At 41.6% G+C, this 20,356-nt stretch overlaps 2 protein-coding genes across 3 annotated transcripts; both read left to right on the top strand.

Annotated features, from left to right (window-relative positions):
• The first annotated feature begins 1,623 nt into the window (after nt 1-1,623).
• Nucleotides 1,624-9,447, top strand: cdc25b (cell division cycle 25B). 2 transcript variants are annotated; one of them, XM_034112120.2, is made up of 15 exons: nt 1,624-2,143; nt 2,317-2,399; nt 2,924-2,966; nt 4,236-4,283; nt 4,404-4,437; nt 4,858-4,998; nt 5,500-5,610; nt 5,702-5,815; nt 5,966-6,049; nt 6,171-6,362; nt 6,841-6,945; nt 7,031-7,093; nt 7,197-7,295; nt 7,750-7,995; nt 8,471-9,447. In XM_034112120.2, the coding sequence occupies exons 1-15, from the start codon at nt 1,938-1,940 to the stop codon at nt 8,609-8,611; spliced, it is 1,710 nt and encodes a 569-aa protein (XP_033968011.1). In that variant the 5' UTR covers nt 1,624-1,937; the 3' UTR covers nt 8,612-9,447. The 2 variants fall into 2 exon arrangements, with proteins under 2 accessions (XP_033968011.1, XP_033968012.1); XM_034112121.2 differs by having other exon boundaries at nt 5,705-5,815.
• Nucleotides 9,448-14,581: 5,134 nt separating this feature from the next.
• ap5s1 (adaptor related protein complex 5 subunit sigma 1) lies at nt 14,582-20,356 on the top strand. The gene is made up of 3 exons (XM_034111620.2): nt 14,582-14,853; nt 17,575-17,866; nt 18,810-20,356. Exons 1-3 carry the CDS (start codon nt 14,672-14,674, stop codon nt 18,936-18,938), a joined length of 603 nt encoding a protein of 200 aa, XP_033967511.1. The 5' UTR covers nt 14,582-14,671; the 3' UTR covers nt 18,939-20,356.

Consider the following 20,356-nt stretch of genomic DNA (forward strand, 5'->3'; position numbering starts at 1 on the left):
GACTTGTGGTGGGGGAATTTGAGCAAAATCAAACCGAGAGAGAGCAAAGCTGAAGAACCACAAACACAAACATCACATAAACCTGTGGCAGAATGAGATCCTTCACTGGTTACATCTGTCCGGGTTTGTTTTTTGGATTGCCTCAGCAGTCTGGTTGAACAAGTTATCACAGGTGTGTGTCTGTTTGTCAGAAATGTTATGTTATGTTATGTTTGACTTTACAGTCATTACACATTGGTCCCTTGTGTCAGGAAAGATTTCAAAATGGAGTCCTGAAGAGCCACACAGCATGACATGAGGGCCTTATCCAGCAAACATGCGTGTCTGTGTGGCGACAAGAAGGGCCTCAGAAACATTAAATAACTTATATATTATCTGTTACACAATTACAGAGAATATAAATGATTTGAAACCCGTCAAATTCACAAGATTCTTTTTTCATAAAATCATAGCCACATGTTAAAGATTGAAAAAGACTATAGAAGCTATGTGGGGTATTTGCTTCTTTGATTAAACACAACAAATAAAGATGGATGCAGCTTCTCCTGCCCATACTGTTTCTCACAGCTTTCCAATCATAAAGTTAGCCAAGTTTGTATTTCATCAATCTAACAATGTAACCCCACCAGCAAACACACATTTCTCCTTTCTACATGATTTTAGAAAGGAGAATAATGTGTGTGCGGGTGGGGCAAAAAGGAAGTAGCCTATGTTGGTGAAATACTGATCTGTCTGAGTCACTTTCTGTGGGAGGTTTATGAGCTTCGCTGCTATAACCGGTATGTGAACACACAAATCACAATGTCCTGTACCTTAGTGTTGCAAAGATAAAAGTATGTATATAGTATCAAATATATCTATAGTCTGATATCTAAATCCAGCTGCTATTTAATCTTTTATGGAAAAATATTTGATTTGACTTGCATGGGTCAGGCTGTTGTGGGCAAGACAATTCACCCCAATTTGCACCTGTGGGTATTGTCCACAGTATTCACTGTTACATGTCCAATATGTGTAATAATATGTAATGTAAAGCGCTTTGAGCACATTTATAAGCGCTCTTATAAATGTAATGAATTATTATTATTATTATTATGGGTGATTAGTAAGTTAATTTATTGTGTTTTATTTGGTGAAATCTTTAAAGAGGAGATCACACCTTCTTCAGTTTTTAAACAGAAACAAAAATATATTTACATTATGTTTTAGTTTGTGGACATACAGATATGCAAGGCAGCCATTTTGTAATTCATATTTTGTTTTTCCTCTTTAAAAAATAATAATTCTATTAGCATCCCCTTCAATCCTACTCTAACAATTTCAAATAAAAAAACTAAAAGCAGGTATATTTATATTTAAAAATATACCTTTTTGAAAGCATTAGTGCATAATTAGAAACCACAGTCAGCAACGCGAGAACAAAAGATATCTGAGAAAAAAGAAGAAAAATGTAAAACCATTGCGATTGTGTCACATCCTCCTTCTTCGTCCCCATCGGTGGGAGGACAACAGCGGAGACCCGTTCTGTGTACTGATTGGTCAGCTGGATGTAACAACAGCGCTGATTGGCTGAGAGATTGCCGCTTCTGAGCTTCTATTTTGAACATAAATACGAGCAGCTTCAGACTTTTTTTCTCACAAACCAGGGGCTGTCAGAGAGGGAGTACGCCGTGATGCACCTCTCTGACGCAAACAACAACTATGCAGCTGTAGTACTTTAGCAAGACCAAATCAACGCTTCACTTCAATCAGAACCATCGGATCGTATATTTCTAAAAAATGTTTTCCTAAATTATTGCTACCTAACTTGTTAGCTTCCTGGTTAGCTTGAAGTTTGGACCGTCTTGCTAATTCGTCACTTTTCGACTCGAAATTCAAACGTAATCTACCGCAAAGCAATACCGTCTGCAGGATTATTACACATTGGACAGCTAAAGATGGAGTCTGTAGATCTATTTGGCTGCACCAGTCCTGTTAACACTGTTTTGAAAAGAAGGCCCGACACGATCCCCGGGCTTTCCTCGCCCGAGATGAGCACAAAGAACGCGCACTGCAGGGACCTGTTCTCCCCTGGACCCGCTGCTGTGCTGTCGCCTGTTACCAATTTGGCTCTGGACATGAACAATTGGGCTGGACTTGGAAGGTATTATTATTATTATTATTATTATTATAGCATTAGGTGTTATTTCGTCTACTTGCCTACACTGTGTTCGGCTTCTCTGTTTTAGAAAGCCATTGACAAAACATTTCTAGCATGCATTGTCTGGTTTACTGTTTACATTATTATTTGTAATTCTCATCTTTTCCCATTTGCAGTTTATGTGATACCCCGAAAAGGAGAAAGCATGCAGCCCTTGAAAAGATTCCCTCCTTTGCCTCTGACGTCTCATCTGATGCTGGTGAGTCCCATACAAACCTATTGTCTGTGTTAATTGATGCTGTTAGAATGGATGCCTGAGCCAGTTGCTCCACTTAATGGTTATGTCCTTAAAATGTTGCCATGGGATTATTACTAAAAGGTGGATTTTTAGTAAAGAACAAGGCCAAACATTACCATGTTTCCCCAATTCTTAGTTTTGAAGATGTGTGGGGTTTCTCGGTTTTGTGATAGTTCACACTATCTTTACATTTTGGGATGTTATTCGGACAAAACAATTGATTTGAGTTATTTAGTTATTAACTTCAGGTAATTCAGATTGTGATTAATCACTTGTAAAAAAAATATTCTTTGTTCTATTCGGTTGCATAAATTCACTACATTTTACAAATGTAACTGCTTTACATTGGAAAATAAAATTCATATTTGCTGTTGACCTGGCTGGATATGCAAAATTCCCCAGCCACAGTTCTTAATCTAAAGGTATTCCACTGGTTATTGGTGCCAGTTACAACCTATTGATTTGATATAAATCTCTTCCTTCAGGCCTCGGCATGGATCCCATGGATGCTCAGGGATTGAACGACTCGTAAGTTTCCCTCTCCTTGTCATGTCTGCTCGCATCAATCAGCCTCAGAGTCATGCCCCTCTGCCTACCCCATAACCAACCCCCCTCACCTCACTTCCACCCTCTCCTCCCTCCGCCCTGCGCTTGGTCTCAGCTGAGCCAGGCACCATTTCTCATCTGTAGGATTATTGTTTCTACCGTTGGCTTAAAGATGGCAGCGTCATTCGTTTTTTTTACTAAGAAGATTAGCAGATAACGACAAGTGAGCTTAACTTTCTTCAAGTTATTAAGAGAAAAAACACAGAAGCTTTACATTTTCCAGGTTATCTTGACCAGTTTGTCAGCATACTCTCAGTTTGCTTATCTTGGGTGGCCCTTTATCTTAATTCTGAGTTGGGTGAGTCCCTGCAGACATCTGCCACTGTCTGATGTGCAACTTCCTTTACAGCAGCATTTGGTCCTCAAGACCTCATTCACCCCCTTAACAGCTGCTCAGTTGCTAGGCATATTCCAGGTTGGGGGGGGGGACATGCCCTGCGCTTGGGTTTAATGGTGGCACCCCCTCTGGGTTTTGGCACACTCTCCCTATGCACTGTTATTTCTATAGGAATAGGGGGGCTGGAGCTTTTCCTGCATCAGGGCCATTGAAATGAGGGCACCCTAGAGAACAACTGCCCCCCCCTCCGCTGGGTCTGCATTGAATGGGACACGCTCTCTCCTCGACAAACAAAGGGCTCTTGCAAATAAGAGGTCGTGGCGTAGGCTCCATCAGGCATATGGTAGATTAGAAGATCTCTGCACCACGTCTCCTGCTCTCCCTCCCCCCCTCACTCTGAGCTCTTCACTCATTTAGCATACAGGTGGGCATTACTCCATTGCAAAGACCACCTCTCTCCTCGACGCATTCACCCAACTTCCTCTTGTCCAACCGTTCCTCTCTTTCTCAATAGACCTCCAGCTTCTTTGTCTTTGTAGTTTATGAGCGCAAGGTGTTTTTCTAACTGCCAATGAAGGCCTTTCTGCCCCTTCCCAGCAGGTTTGGTTTCAAAGACGTGTTACTTTCCCTCGGTTGGAACTTGTTAATTGATTAGTTGATCAACATTCAAATGTCAGGATTATAAAACAAGCGATTATTTTCTATCATTTCATTTTACATTATTGATAATTGTCAAATGATGGTTAATAGTATTGATGGTAATTGCAGCTCTCCTCTTCTCTCTTGTACAATATTTGTTTTATTCAAAATATTTTCAACTCATTCTGAATTGTCTGTTATATTTTCTGTCACAGATTTGAATTTGAGAAGACCATTCAACAGGCGAGCAGAGTCATCAATGAGTAAGTGGCTTTCTAGTATTGAACCTATTTGAACTTTATAATCCTCAAAGTAAAACAGCCTCCGTCTGTTTTAGATTTGTATTGACTGAAATTCCTTCGTCTTCCTTTTTCCAATAACAGCAGGATGCCAATTCGAAGAATCAACTCTTTGCCGGTGAGTAGATTTAATATTTTTGCTTAAAGCCCGGCATGACTTATTTCAATGACTTGTGTTCATTGTGGACGGATGCTGTACAAATGTATCCTCTTTTTTGTCTTAATTTGGCTGTTGGGCATTTATTTAGCCATAATATTCCCATCATAAAATAGCTCTCAGAGGAATTTAGAGTAGGACACACACACACACACACACACACACACACACACACACACACACACACACACACACACACACACACACACACACACACACGGACCTTTTAGCCTCACTTTCATTCTGCAGCTGGGTTTGAGTGACATGACTATCCGGAGGGCAGTTTTTCATATTTAACGACTTGGAAACAGCTACCACAGTAAGGCTTGTTTACGTTTGCTGAGCCCTTCTCTAACTTGGCTCCCCCCCCCCCCCAATCAGCTCCAGCTCCAGCTTTGCAGTCCACCAATGAAGAGACAGGAAACAGATTCCCACCGCTATGGAATATTCGGACAACAACCCTCCCAAATGACCGCCGCCTCCTGCTCCGCTCAATGTGACAACAAGGAGAACATGCCGGAGGTCAGTGATGCTGTTTACTGTCAGTCTTCACTGAGAACACGCATCAGCTGATTTGTTGCCATGGCGAAAGCATTGCATCATTTGTCTTAAAAGCTTGACCATTACTAGCATTTCATTATGACGCTCAAAATACATTATTTGATTAATATAAAAGTTAATATCGGGTGTTTTTAAAGGGATATTGACCTGAGCACTGGCATTTTTTCCCCTCCTGTAAGTCAGTGAACTTATTTATTACTTTTATAAGATAAGGCTTCAGATGAGCATTAGTTTATTCTGCCTCTTTCTATATTCTTTCTTATATCATTTGTTATTGTGCAACTAATATTTAAAGTTTATGGTTTGTACAGACAATAATTGCATGCAAAGAAATGGTGCGCCGTTCACCAACAAAATCGCCATTGGGTTAGTAGTGTTGGAAAGGGTTTGCTCCCAAATCAGGTGCTGTCAAAAGGCTTCTTAAAAAGTGTTGGATTTTACTAAATTATATATTTTTTGCAGGAGTGTTTTGAATTTAAGAAACCCACCAAGCCGGTGTCCCGGTGTCGTGTGCGCTCCTTGAACAGCGGCCAGGCGTTCGCCCACCGCCCCAGCTCCGCTCCGGCTCTCATGGTGCGTGACTGAAAAACCGCTGTCCACATCTAGTGCACATACCAGGAGTTCTAATATGCTAACACTCATGTCCTCCCCTTCTCCGATCCAGCAGCTTGACTTTGAGTCCAGCCCCATGTTCCTGAGGCGTACCTCCACCGACTCGCCTCTCAATGACGACGAGGAGGACGACGGCGGCTTCCTGGAAGGAATGGATAACATGGAGGTGAGGCACTTGCACACAGAGTTTCTGCTACTTAACAAATCTACTAAACCATTGTTTTTTTTCTTGGGATGTTTCATAACGTCACCCTTTTTTATTTCTCAGTTTTATCTTCATCAAGCTCCCAAAATACTAACTATTTGTGACCTACAGGCTGAGTCCAGGATGCCGATGCCGATGGGAATGGCCTTCCTGCTCATGGCCCCGCTGGTGAGCGACGGTTCAGGAGAAGACTCTGTAAGTTTGTCTGCCATGTGCTCGTTAGTTTACTGCATGTCAGATGTGTTGGAGGAGCCTTGGATGTAGCTGTTGTCACATTGTCACTGATTCTTAAGTTAAAATGTTTTCCTTCCTCCAGCCTTTGATCCTCTGCCGGCCCCGCAGCCTGTTCCGCTCGCCCTCCATGCCGAGCCCCCTCCCCTCACGCCCGTGTGCGAAGCGCCCAGACTGTCCCGCAGATGACAACACGCCGGTCCGGGTGAAGAGGCGCCGCAGCGTGGCAGGAACTCAGGTCACCCCCCTGGAACAAAACGCAGAATCACCCAGAACGGTCAGTCCCCACAGGAGCATCATCGTTAACTCAAATTAGCTTGCCCAGTGAGATGATGTCAACGTGAACCAGGGTCATACTGTTGACAACATGGACGAAGTAGCACCAATCTTAAAAAAACAAAAGCCTGTTGCTACATTCTAAATCACATACTATTTTTGTTAGCGTGTGTGTCCTGTTGAAAGCAGTATGAATACAATGGGCAGACGCCATCTTGCGCAGATTGTGGGTCAGTAGTTGGCAGAGTAGTGCAACAGGATGCTGTAGACTTCATTTTTGGGTTTTAAGTATTGGTGATGCTACAACAGGAATAAGTAGGCCCGCCTGCTCTGTAGTAAACTCTTTCGCCTGACCCTCCGCCTCCTCAGGGGAGAAACACTTGCTGAGGCCGACTGGCTTTTGTTTCCATCTTTACAGACCATCTTTAATTGGCTAGTCTTCTCCATGGCTGCCCCCCTAAATGTTCCCTCCTCTTCAGGGCTGCTCTCTGCTCCAGAGGTCCAAGTCTTGCTGCCAGACGAATATCGAGAAGCTGCTGGACGGCGACGACACCTCTAATGATCTAATAGGAGATTTCACCAAGGTAATGAAGTTACCGCTGTGTTCCTTACACCGATAACTTACTGGTGTGAAATCTGTCTGATCCAATTTCTTATTTTGTCTTTCAGCCTTTTGTGCTTCCCACAGTGGAAGGCAAACATCAAGACCTCAAGTACATCACCCCCGACACGGTGAGCACTCAGGGAAAACTATCATAGTGTTTTCTATCTAGTTAAAGTTATTGCCATGTGTCGACACTTTCAAATATTAACTTGTGTTCTCTGTTTCCTTCAGATGGTGTCGGCTCTCTCCGGTCAGTTTAATCATCTAGTGGAGCGCGTCATCGTCATGGACTGCCGCTACCCCTACGAGTTTGAGGGGGGACACATAAAGGTGAGCGACGATCTCAAAACATGCGTTTTCAAAGCGTAGAAAACTCAATTGTTTTTTTTGAACAACCAGCTTGACTTGGAAATACTTGAGTTTTCTTTCAAGTAATAGTTTTTTTCTTTTTAATAAATTGGAGTTTCAGATGTGCAACATAAGGCGCACTTCTGATTTGTTTTCTAAGACTCACTCCTTCCAAATAGATAACTGAAAAAATTGGCCTGCACATTTTAGGTTATGCTGCTACTGTAATGACCCAAAAAAAAATCTAAATGTATTCAGTGTTGCATTTCCTCACCACACACATTTAAATTACATATATAGCTCACTGTGTTAATTACATGTAAGAATATCTGTTTTGACTCTCTTTGTCTGACACTGTATTTCAGAGTCTTTGTGCCTCTCTGTCGCTTCCTGTGCTCTATTAATTGAACGGTTGGTTTTGTCTCTCCTCATCCAGGAAGCTCTGAACCTCCACCAGGAGATTCAGGTGGAGGATTACCTCCTGAAAACGCCCATCGTCCCGTCCTGCCCGGACAAACGCGTCGTCGTCATCTTCCACTGCGAGTTCTCGTCGGAGCGCGGCCCTCGAATGTGTCGCTTCGTCAGGGAGCGAGACCGCGCCGCCAACGAGTATCCAAACCTCCACTACCCCGAGCTCTACATCCTGAAGGGCGGATACAAAGACTTCTTCCCTCATTACCAGGTCAGTTCCTGCTCTACGTTGTTTGATGATAAATCCAGGGTCCAGCCAGTAGCTTGCGGGGGGGAAAAAAAAAACACGGTCATATTACTTCAAGTCATCACAACTTAGCTAAAGAGACTAATCTTGGCAACCGCTGTTTTTATGAGTCTTGGAAGCTACTAACGTTCACTTTTGGGTTATTTACTGACGCATTTTAGTCATAGAACTTGTCATAAAACATTTAAATCTCTTACTCTTTTTGTTAACGAGAGACTTAATGTTAGGCTCTCACAAAAAACCCATTTAAAAAAAAAAAAAAAAACATGGCCTAATGGAACCAGAAGTGCTAAAACTCAAATCCCAGTTTAAAAAGTAGTTCCTTGAATTGTGATTTTTGTTGTGAAGTCAGATCTCAACTGTCACTGTTGAGCATTTAGTGAGCACTTCTCCCGCACAGTGACGGCTGAATGTAACCGTTCCTCCTCTTCCTCTGCAGGCACAATGTGAACCTCAGGCCTACAGGCCGATGCACCACGAGGACTTCAAGGAGGACCTGAGGAAGTTTCGCCTGAAGAGCCGCACCTGGGCCGGGGAGCGCAGCAAGAGAGACATGTACAGCCGCCTGAAGAAGCTGTGAGCGCCTCCTAAGAAACACACTGCCCCCCCATCAATATACAATGCCCCCCCCAACCAGGAAATACCTTTTTTAGGTACTATGCCAACAGAAGGGTCCCAACATTTTCCCTGTAACTCAAGCAAAGTTAGTTATTTATGCAAATGTTAAGAGGGGAAAGACGTGACCTAAAGCTGGCGCTGAGGGGCAGTGCACAGATTTCACTGAGAAGCAATGTGATCGTTTTTAATAACCACTCGGACCTACCGCCTGTTTTTATTATTTTGCTGCCTTTTGCGGCACAACTTGCAATAACACAACCCACCCTGCATAGGCTAAAGTTCTCCAGCTCCTCACTGGATTTTTTTTTTTCCGTCATGTCCCACTTTATCGTAGCACTTAATTTAAATAACTTGAAATGGTGTGGTGCTTTTTTTTTTTATACTCCTTTTTGATATAAAAATGTTTGCTGAATTGTGTCTACCCCATTTATATTGATTTGTTTAAAGAATGCCTTTCTCTAGGCGTCCTAAAATGCAAATTTGATATTTTTACAACAACTTGTACAGATTGAATGCAGAGTTTTTCCTTTTGGGATCATTTGTTCTCTGTCAGAAGATACCAAAGCAAACCCACTACCTGTTAACTTCGCAGTGAGATTCACCTGATGCTGCAGGCCAGCAAGTGATAGGAGTTCTTGATCTAAGATCCTTTGTTTTGCTTTGATTCCTTTTACATTTCCAGAGATTAAAATGTCTTCCACTCTGCAGAGCTGATGATAGTTTATAATGAACTGGCTTGAAGATTTTGGTACAGGCTTGTGGGGGAGCTGCTGAAATAAAAGCCAATGTGTGTTCAAACGTGACGTCAAGTTTATTTTTCTAATGGAGCTTCCCTCTTGTGCTGTGAATATACTCGTGGGGCCGACACACAATATTGACTAACAACTATTTTAACTTCCTAACGTTACAATGAGGAATTGTTTTCATGGATGAACACTTGCCACTATGAAACGATGGCTTTTGCTAAAATACCATAATGCAATTCTTAACTTTGTCTACTTTATTTAGTAACTATTTTTGTAAAGGACCTGAATGGATTATGCTACATTTCAGGTTAATATTAATGTTGTACCCATAGACTGTGTGTATATATATATATATATATACACACAGTCTATGGGTACAACATTAATATATATATTGTACCTCTACTGTGACATGTTCACATGCTTTAATGCTTCACCCTCTGTCTGAAACCAGAGCCTAGTCTGCTCTGATTGGTTAGCTGGCCGGCTCTGTTGTGACTGGTCAACTGCTTCGACATGTCCAACCCCTGAACCAATCACGAAAAATGTGTTGGAGCATGTGTTGTCCCATTATGGAGGTAACCAAATGTATCCAACGGAGACAGGGGGGGGAGTGTGTGGGAGAGGAACTTTGAGATTTTGCACACAAACTTACATGACGCACTACACGAAAGAGAGCATAACAGGCTCACTTAAACAGACTGTTTCATATGCAAGGGATAGAGGAGCTGACATTGTCCTAGAAAGTATATGGCCAAACATGTTGATATCTTTGTTTACTAAGCAGAAAAGCAAAGCAATCAGAGCTTACAGAATCGTCATTGTGAGGACATATTTTACTCTTTCAATGGACCTGAGTATATAACAATTAGAAATAAAAAAGTTAGTTTCAGCCCGACTTTACATATCAATCCATGTTCCTTATTTAAGACTTTATTTTAAAGTAAAGTTGTAAAGCCTTGGGTGTGCAGGGTTCGTTAAAGTCAAACTAGAATTTCCACTTCTTAAGTCTAAACAAATCACATCCGCCTTTTTGTTTGGGCTTCTCTGCAGCACATGTTTCCAGTGGTTCTTGTTTTTCAAATCTTCCCTCTCTCGCCGACCTTGGGAGTGGCCTCTGCTGCCGCACGTGCCAGTGAGCGCGCGCGCACACATTCCTGTATCAGAGGGAGAGTCTTTGTGTCAAAGCGCCTGGCCGACAGCCGTGTCCTGACAGGAGGATAGAAATCAGCCACCTCGTGCTGTAATAAACACGTGGTGGTTAGTGAAGTGGTCATAAAGAAACTCCCTCGCTTCTGGCACTTTACCAACGTTTGAAATCAGGCAGTTTCCCAGCGGCCATGTTGGTTAAGACGGGGAGTCTTTGTTTGCATTCCTGGGATCTAAAGACCCATTTACAGCCAACAGTTTCCAGCTGACACAAGTGACCGTTGTTCGTCTTCAACGGAAGATGCTTTAACTCTGGAAATAGGATAGAAACTAAGGGGGTGAAAAGGAAGAGGAAACTATGTCTGTTCTGGTGATCTTTACATATGTACAGTATTTGTCAGAGGGGCTTTTTCATTCGTGTCAGGCAGCCACATTTCTCTGAGTAAGACAATTAAAGGGCCAGTTGCTGAGCCTCACACCTTCACACCAGGCAACATAATGCAACATGCAAGAGCCTTTTCAAATGTCCCCCTCCACAGTGGGTTTCAAAATGTAGATGAGGACTTGGCTCGTCCCACAAATGCAAACCCAGATTTGACAAGTGGATCTGTCAATGAGCCGGAGGTTAAACAAATTAAAAGGGGACCTTTACCTTTTGTTCTACCAGGACCTTTGTTTTTGACCCAAGAAGATTCATAATGTGTGCTTGTTTTGTTTTATATACTTTGTTAGTTCTTCATGAGATCAATCATTACATTGTGTTGGAAGGTATGAAGCTGAATGTGTTAAAAAGTTAAGCAATATTGTGACATGCTTTAGTGTCTGTTTCCAGTACCAACTCTTTTACATTTAACGTACAGATTAGAAAATTGTATTTAGCTTTTTATGGAAATATAAGCATAATGAACCATTCCTGACCCCTACTTCAGTATCATGACTTCAAAGCATAAATCTGGTATGGGGGGCTTTTAGCAAAATAAAGTTGCTGTCACTGGTGTATGTGTTGGGTAGCAGTGGGGACAAACGTTTTTTAAAAGGTGTCTCCCTGTCAGGTTGGAAACAAATCTATTCATCAAAACTGAAACGACTTCTCATACTGCAACAGGGTCTATACAACGACCCCACCCTTCCTATCAACATCTCTTCTCTGAGGATCCACCTCTTAACCCCCGGGTCCTCTAAGCAGCTGCAGAGGTGAATCAGAGGTCTTTAGTTGTTGAAATTGACAGTAAACTGACAACCCGGCCTGTAAAACAAGGCCCTAACAGCCTTTGAAGGTGGTGAAACATGGAGCATTAACGCTGTGGTTTCTAAGGAATGTTTTTTTTTTAATGTTAAGCATTAGAAACTTGTGCTATATGTCTGCACACCCTCTGCAGGCTGGGATTATTTCCCCATATGTTCAGGATGTTTTCACTTCCCTCTGCAGAGAATACAGACAAGTCCAGAAGTGATGTTAGCCTCAGGTTGTTATTGTTAGCTTCCTTTGTTTCAAACTCGCGGGCCTCGATTCGATTGGTCCTGAGAGCACTGCCCTGCTTCCTGTTGTTTGTTTTATTCAGCTGGTTTGTTTCATTAGAGGAAAATATGACTCAGAGATTTAAAAAACTGTGAAGCCAGCTTTACTCGTGGTTTTCATGACACCACTCGCTGCACATCCTGCATGCTCACTTCTTGAAAAATGCACTTTTTGTTAAAGTCTTATCCTCTACTTCTGCTTAATACAAATCTGAGTTTCACACTGAAGCTGGAATCTAGCTTTGCTTTCACTTTGAATCTTTACTCTGATTTTGGCTAATCATTACTGCAGTGGTCCTGTTCATTCACTTCTTTATTATAGGAGTGACAGCTGTGTTAATTATTACTCACAGCCTGGGTGCTGCAGAGAGATTCTGCTGCACACCTTTCTCAGGGAGCCTTCACACAACTACACTAAACATGAAGTGTTTGCTTAGTAAATAGGAACGTGGTGTAAAAGCAGGATTGTGCTGTAGAGCCCATTATAAGCATTGCGTGTTACTATTTTGTATTATATTGTGTATTATTTACACATGTTTTACACATTGTATTGCAAACACACGCTTTAAACACACGAGAAGTTGGATTTATGTGTTTTATTTTAAATAAGAAATGTATTTACAGTACTTCCACTTAGTGACATTTGACCACTGCCATAGTAGATATAATTTCCCAGCTTTAATACAAATTAGACCTGCTGGTGGCTCGAGACAAAAAGACAAACGATCAACAAAGTGGTTCAGATTTAACATCATGGGGTTTTGACAAGATTTAATAGATAACAATCTGGTAGTTGCTGAGGTATTTTAATCTGATGATATTAAGGCCCTGAAACATTAAACCTAATGATCAAGTGCTGCTGCTGTCGTTGATAAAAACAAATGACAGCAGCAGAGCAGAATGCCAGGTTTTATTGAACCTAAAAAGAGTAAAACTTTCACACAACTCGCTCCACCACCTGGAGGACTTGTTTCAGCGTGTCAGAGTCTGTGCGACGATGGCGAGGAGGTTAACAGGGCGGAGACCATGTTAACAAAGCTGAGTGAAGGTTTTCTTTCTTTCTCTTCCCTCTGTCACACGCACACACGCACGCACGCACACACACACGCGCACGCACGCACGCACGCACGCACGCACACACACACACACACACACACACACACACACACACACACACACACACACACACACACACACACACACACACACACACACACACACTCAAACACACACACTCAAACACTCAAACACACACTCTGAGAAGGGCCTCAGCAGGGTAAAGTAGCGTGACCGGCAGCAGCTGCTGGATTAACAGCTGTCTCTGTTTGTGTGCTGAGACGCTGAAACACTTTGTGATCAAACATCCCTGCAGCTGCCTCTCAGCCATGTTTTCAGTTTGGTCCTTTCTTATCCAGTTGAGGGTGATCTGATCTGATAAAGTAAAGTAGTTTTAATATGTTTTTCAGCAAACCTTCTCAGAATTAATCATAACTATATTGTTTCACTAATATTGTAGGGTACATATTTATTGTTGTTATTATATTATTGTACAATGTGCACATTTTTTAACATTAACTTCCTCCTGTTTCAATAAATATTGGTGTTTTATTTTATTTGTTTAATTCTTTATTGTATTTATTTATTCTAAAATGGAGCCCACTTTCCCCTGGGAATAATGTATTCGGACTCTGTTTCTGATGCAAATGCATATTGTGGTATTCTACTATAAAATACATGAAATATCTTTATGTTTCTGGGTGTAATATAGAATATTCTATTTGAATATAATACAATATAATATGATATAATATAATATGATATAATAAGACATAATGCAGGGGTGTCCAAACTTTTTTCACCGAGGGCCACATAAAGTCAAATATACGAAGGGCTGGGCCACTCACTAAAGTTATATTGACTCATAAGTTAAGTTATAAGTTAGCAAAATCAATTAAATGTGGGTGAATGATGCTTGATACTTGAGTATGCTTTGAGAAAACAAACAGCCTACATCACAGCTCTCCAGAGGGTTTCATTCATTTTGTTAGCAGCTCATTCCTTAACACAGAAGACTCAGATTGCTTATAAGAGGACATAGGAAGTGTATATTTCAAGATTGTTATGCAAATAAGTTATTGGGCTTTTTTCTTATCAGCTTAGATTTGTTAGAAATTGTTTTCAACTTTAATTGACTGAATTTATTTGAAACATTGGGCTTATTAACACATGAATACTACTGTGTAATATATGTTTACATATATATTTGAGAAGTACAAGACAAGCACACGTTTCATGTGTGGGCCATATTTCATTATACCTTTGGATTTTGCTGAGGGCCGATTAACAATGGCAATCCGCATTTGACCCTCGGGCTGTAGTTTGGACACCCCTGACATAATGTTACATAATTAGATAATGTGGATACGACATGATGTAATATGACGTACTTTGAGCGCCATCTTGTGGTTTAAACATCACATAACAACGGCAGCTGAGAGTGGTCACCTGACTAACGCGGAAGTGCTCTATCAGCAGCAACAACAACATGACCCGTGCACAGTAAACACTGCTTTGAAACATAAGTATATTTTAGTTGGTTTTTCTGCAGCATGGTTCGCTGCTTCCTGATCCACACAGTGTGCCCGGTCAGTGCTCTCGGGTCCGGGGAGAGTCGGATGCTTTACTGCCGGGTCTTCGGTCCAGATGAGAGCCTCTTCACCGACCAGGAGCGGGAGTTCAGCCCGGAGGAGAGGCGGGTTCTGCAGAGGGAGCAGACCGCGGTGGTGGCACGGTGAGCCGAGCTGCAAACACATCCAGTTTAAAATGAAATCTGTGAAAAGAAAATACAGATCTGTGAGGACAATTTATCAGCATTACCAGACTTTTGTTATTGAAATTCCTCTGGATGAACAGTTTGTTACTACACTGGACGAGTAGGGCAAACCTTCGTGCCTTTTTAATTTTAAATGAAATACAATTGGGCATATTATTCAGTGTTCAATATTTTCCATGTCATGTGATGTGACCTAGTGACAACAAATCAATGCAGCATGATATAACTACACTGGACTTCTTTACTTTAATGGATTTTAATTTGTTTGTTTACTTTATATGAATATTTTAAATAAAAATCAGCAGTTTTATCCTTTCAAACTTTTGTATTTGTTTTAATAGCCTCAACATCATGTGATTTTACGAATCTTAATCAATCTATCGGTGTACAAGTATAGGACAAAACTCCTTTTATTGCTTTTTTAGGGTTTTTACATGTTTTATGAATATTGTCTTGAACTTAGTTTTGATTGAAACGGCCCCCACATTTCCAATAGCTTCCATCCCATGTGACTTATTGATTTACATTTTAAATAGGTACGAAGTGTTGTTATTTGGTTCAGCATTTTGAACTTGATGATCGTCTTCATTCTCTAAAATAATGAAATTCCTGTGAACCTCATAAGAGGATACCCTTTCCACAATTTCTACCTGTGTTTATAATACTAACGCTTTCACTCACTCTCATTTAGACATTGAGACTTACTTTATCCAAGAGCAACAGCACCCTCTTCCTGTTTTTTACTTCATTGCATCCGCTCCTCTTCCTGCTGATTTCCTGATGCCACATCACAGAGGCCGCTGGAGGCTGCCATTCGTCTCATTTTGTTTTCAGTAAATACGGATTTATTTCACAGAGCTCTTAGTTTTCTCTTCTCCTACATGACAACCTGTTCAACTACTGCATGTCAAGCTATGACAACAATCAATGCCATTTAACAATATTCATTCCTAGCATGGAGGAACATTAGACCTTCTGTGAAAGGCCTCAGTTATACTAAGATATTAATATTAACTCATGTGGTGCCATTGATCAACGCATTACGATGATGAACATTAGTTAGTTACATATTTAGGTTAAGATAAACATAATGATTCAGAAAATAGACTTTAATGTTGAGGTAATGTCTTGTTACCTGTTCCTATAGTTCTCTTCCTCTCTCTATATATACATTATAAACAGTAAGAACAACAGTAAGAAATATACATCAACAACAATCCTCCCTTTCTTTTCTTTTTCTAAAAGCGGCCCTTATATGCTTTGCTGCACCTCGATTGGAATCCTTTGTTAACTTCTACAACGTAGTGACATCACTATGTAACTAGCATGGTGGTGGGGGCCACGTCATTTATGTACTGGCCACCAGGGGGCCTCAGATTCACTCGACACACACACACACACACACACACACACACACACACACACACACACACACACACACACACACACACACACACACACACACAGACACACACAACACACACACACACACACACACACACACACACACACACACACACACACACACACTGTATGTAATTATTAACAAATATACTCTAAGTCTGACATCTTCATTGACATTTTACAATCTTTCAGGGAGCATCCTCTAATAAGCTCGCTAAACAAATATCAGTTCACAGAAATGTTATTTAATTTGTACGAGTGGCATGTTTGTATTGAACAGGTTATTAAACAGTGGAATAAAACTATTTTAAACTATTGGAAAGCACGGAACATGTGTGTGTATTGAGATGAACCATTAGAGGACATAAACCTGAAGTCATGAACACTGACCCAGACATTAGTTGTCTAACTTGAACCTAAGACACTTGTAGCCAGTCTCTGCATTCCCCTTGTTCCACAATAAGGGTCCACACAGACACCTGTCAGCCCACACTCTGCTGTTCCTCAGCGCCGCCCCCCCTCCCTCCCGCTGAAATTATGATTGAAAAACGTAGTAATCATAGATAACACGGCAGGGTTCGTGACAGTTTGTTTTCATCTGATTTCAAATAAACAAAGTCTTGGTTTTTAGAATATTAAACTTGTTTCGCCAAATTCAGATGATAAAAACAACCTTGAAGCTCGTAAAGGCATAATTACAAGCGGTAACTTACCGTCACAGCAGGCATAACAACAGCCGGTGTTTCTTGTGAGGGTTACCCCGGGAAACAAACACAATACACACAAACGCGTCACAGATGATTTTTGCGGTAATTGGCTGCAAAACGAAGCTCGCGACGTAACTAGGAGTCTAGTGGACGGTACACGTAAAAGCGGTGGACCAATATCAACAGAGCCGGCCAGCAATCAGAGTAGGCTCTGGTTTCAGACAGAGGGTGAAAAGAGGTGCTGCAGCACAGGCAGTATGAGAAGAGAAGAGCTTTTTGAACATTAAAGCTTGGAGACACAAAATAAATATAATAATGAATAATTAAGTATGAACCTAAAAATGAGCAGAAAAGGGCTCCTGCCAGCCCCGCCTCAATCTCAGTGAACAAAACCAATGTAAGGAAATCTAAATTCAAACATGGTATAAATTGTTTCTAAAGATAAAAACAGAATGAAGACAGTTTTAAGAGAAGCAAAAACAAAGATTCAAAAGGATGCGTTCAGCGGACTTTCAGGCACACTACTTAGTGTGTGAGATAACCAGTGTGTTCCTGCTCTGTGTGTCAGGCAGGTGCGCAGCGCGGCCTCTTTCTCCCGGGCGGCCGCGGGCCGCCTGCTGATGGAGGCGCTCCCCGGGGAGGAGGCGCTGGCGCTGCAGGAGGCCGACAGCGGGGTGCTGCGTCTCAGGGCCGGAGACCCCTTCACCGAGGAGATGAGCGCTCTGTGGCTGGGGGTCCAGAGCCTGGGCTTCACGCTGGTCTGCGAGCCCCACGAGAACCTCCTGCTGGCCGAGGGGACGCTGCGGACCCTGACCCGACACTGCCTGGAGCACCTGCACCTGCTGGGGCCCGGCAGCGAGGTGAGACAGGCCCTCACGTCCAACCAGAGCTTCAGGAGACCCTGCACCAAATTGATAAAGAGCATTATGTAATAGTGAAGTAAACAGCAGCTCCAATTTGCATGAAGGTTAAATATCTGCAGAGTTTTTAAGGACGAAAAATCATGTTTTGAAGCGGAGTTCGATCTACGCTCAGACCACATCGAACCAGATTAGATTTGATAGAGAATTGATATTACCTGGATGGAGACAAATTATTTAAATTGTCCTTTTTCTGTCTATATGTAAAATATCCTCAAGTGCACTGGTTTTTGATGCAGAATTGCCCGATTGCTCTTAATGAAGTAAAAGCTGTGAAATTGCTTTTTTCCTGTTGGAAAAATGGAACAGAGGTTCCTTAACTCTGACTGTTTTTTCACGAAGGATTGGTTGTACATTATTAGACAAACAAGAGTCATGAAGCAAAATGCACTTATCAATCTAATAGAAGGTTTTATGCATTAAACCATTGATTTACATTGCACATCATATTTGCTGTCAATCTTCTCCTTCATCCATATTGCTGGTGTCTTTATTTATTATTCTATATCATCATACATTTTTCTTTCTTTTAATAATATCACCATCATTATGTTTATTATGTTTCATATCAATTGATTCTCTTTAGAATGTTAAAAGTTATGCATTAAACACACTCTTAGGTAGAGGTAGACAGAGCATGGCAAAGACTAAATGTAATTAATGTATAAGACCTTCCCTCTCTTCTATTTCTTTTTTCTTTGATGGAACTACTGCGCTCTTTGTTTAGAAAAAGGTAAATGGAAGGGAAATATTGACTCATTCCACATTGTATGATTCCTTCAATCTAATATGAATAAAGAAGGAAGAAAAGGTGGCGGTCGTGCAGGTTTGATTTCCTTCTACAACTGGCTGCCATCTTTAAACACTCCTCCTGTCCCTGCAGGTCCTTCTGAGGAGCGACCGCATCGACGCTCTGCTCAGCCGCCTGCTTCCTCACGGCCAGCTCCTCTTCCTCAACCACCGCTTCGCCCACAGCCTGGAGAAGGAAGTGGCAGCTTACATGACAAAGTGACCCAAAAATACCCGCTGTACGACTTCCTGTTTGAGCTTATTACTGCCAGTTGTTCTCCACTGGAGACATCTCTGCGGCAGGAGAAGAAGAGCGGACTGCTGGCAGCTGATTGGTGGTGAACTCACAGCGAGGTAAATATCTGCCTCAGCCACTTGCAGCTCAGTGTTGACTGTTTACTGTGTGGGAGGCTTCAGTTCAAATCCTGTTTGTCAAATTGAAGAGTGGAGAGGAACATGTGGCGGATTAAAGAGTGCAGCTGAAGAGGCCGGTTAAAACGTCAACATCACAGCAGCTGTTGTCTGACGCTCCGAGCGACTCTGTGTGACCTTCAGGAGCAGACTGAAGGATCCTGGGAGTTTAAAGGATTCTCTAAGTGCTTTATTTCATCACTGTGGTTTCTATTGCACCTTTTAAAAAGCAGGATCAAACATTCAATCTGCTTTAATGCACTGCATAGTGCGATTCACTTCATAGCAACAAACAGCAGGAATGGAAAAAACAACAAGATTGATGAAGCTTTTTCCTCCGCCCCCCCCCCCCCCCCCCTTTTTTTTTCTAAATGGTTGTATGCCGTACATAATGTGATGATTCTCATATAGTAACACACAGCAGAAATGGAGCAAATAAATATAATTTAGAGCCTAAAAAGTCCTTATTATTGAGACATCGACACATCTTCTGTTCCTGGAAAGTAGGAGGAAACCCATGTGTTAAGGTGGGGTAGGTAATTCACTTCAGAAACACTTTTTGTTATATCTCATGGAAAGCTCTTAACATCCCGATAGCAATGAATATATTAAATGCTTTGACAATAAATACATAACAAAATGGAAGCCGTGGCGCTGTAAAAAGCACGACCAATCATCTGAGCCTACCTGCCTGTCAGCCTTCCATCTGTGCACACACTTATCTCGTGCCCTCATTGGTCATGTGCGTGTTCGTGTGTGTTGGAGGAGGGGCTCTGTAAGGAAGTCTGAAGGAAGGGGCAGATTTATTTTGGCTGCGTACTTTCAAATTCTAGCGCGCTCGAGCTGGTTTCTCCATTCTTACCTACCCTACCTTTAAGTATTTATGCATTACAAATAATGATTCATTGCATAGTAACAAACAGCAGAAAAGGAGAAAGTATAACATGTTTGACCCAAAAATAGACAATATTCTTTAGACATAAGCACCTATTGTTCTTGAAAAATAGTAGGAAACTAGGTATTTGGTGACTTTCATAGTGTTATTCATCTCATAGTAACATACAGCAGGAATGGAGCAAAAGAAAATACAACATTTAGAACAAAAAAAGTTATTATTATTGACATTTTAAGGACAATATGATGGCAGGAAGTAACATCAAATGTTTTAAAAAACTAAATTAAAGATATGCAGAGATGCCAGCATGCAGAATAGGACAAAAACAAAACGGG

Source organism: Pseudochaenichthys georgianus, chromosome 22 (genome assembly GCF_902827115.2).
Source record: "Pseudochaenichthys georgianus chromosome 22, fPseGeo1.2, whole genome shotgun sequence".
Lineage (NCBI taxonomy): Eukaryota > Metazoa > Chordata > Actinopteri > Perciformes > Channichthyidae > Pseudochaenichthys > Pseudochaenichthys georgianus.

Excerpts from the sequence above, each read along its gene's own strand:
- cdc25b (XM_034112120.2), top strand. The coding sequence starts at position 1,938 with ATGGAGTCTGTAGATCTATTTGGCTGCACCAGTCCTGTTAACACTGTT. Across the intron at positions 2,967-4,235 it reads GCTCAGGGATTGAACGACTC|ATTTGAATTTGAGAAGACCA; the intron begins GTAAGTTTCCCT and ends TTTCTGTCACAG. Across the intron at positions 7,296-7,749 it reads TTGAGGGGGGACACATAAAG|GAAGCTCTGAACCTCCACCA; the intron begins GTGAGCGACGAT and ends CTCCTCATCCAG.
- ap5s1 (XM_034111620.2), top strand. The coding sequence starts at position 14,672 with ATGGTTCGCTGCTTCCTGATCCACACAGTGTGCCCGGTCAGTGCTCTC. Across the intron at positions 14,854-17,574 it reads CAGACCGCGGTGGTGGCACG|GCAGGTGCGCAGCGCGGCCT; the intron begins GTGAGCCGAGCT and ends TCTGTGTGTCAG. Across the intron at positions 17,867-18,809 it reads TGCTGGGGCCCGGCAGCGAG|GTCCTTCTGAGGAGCGACCG; the intron begins GTGAGACAGGCC and ends CTGTCCCTGCAG.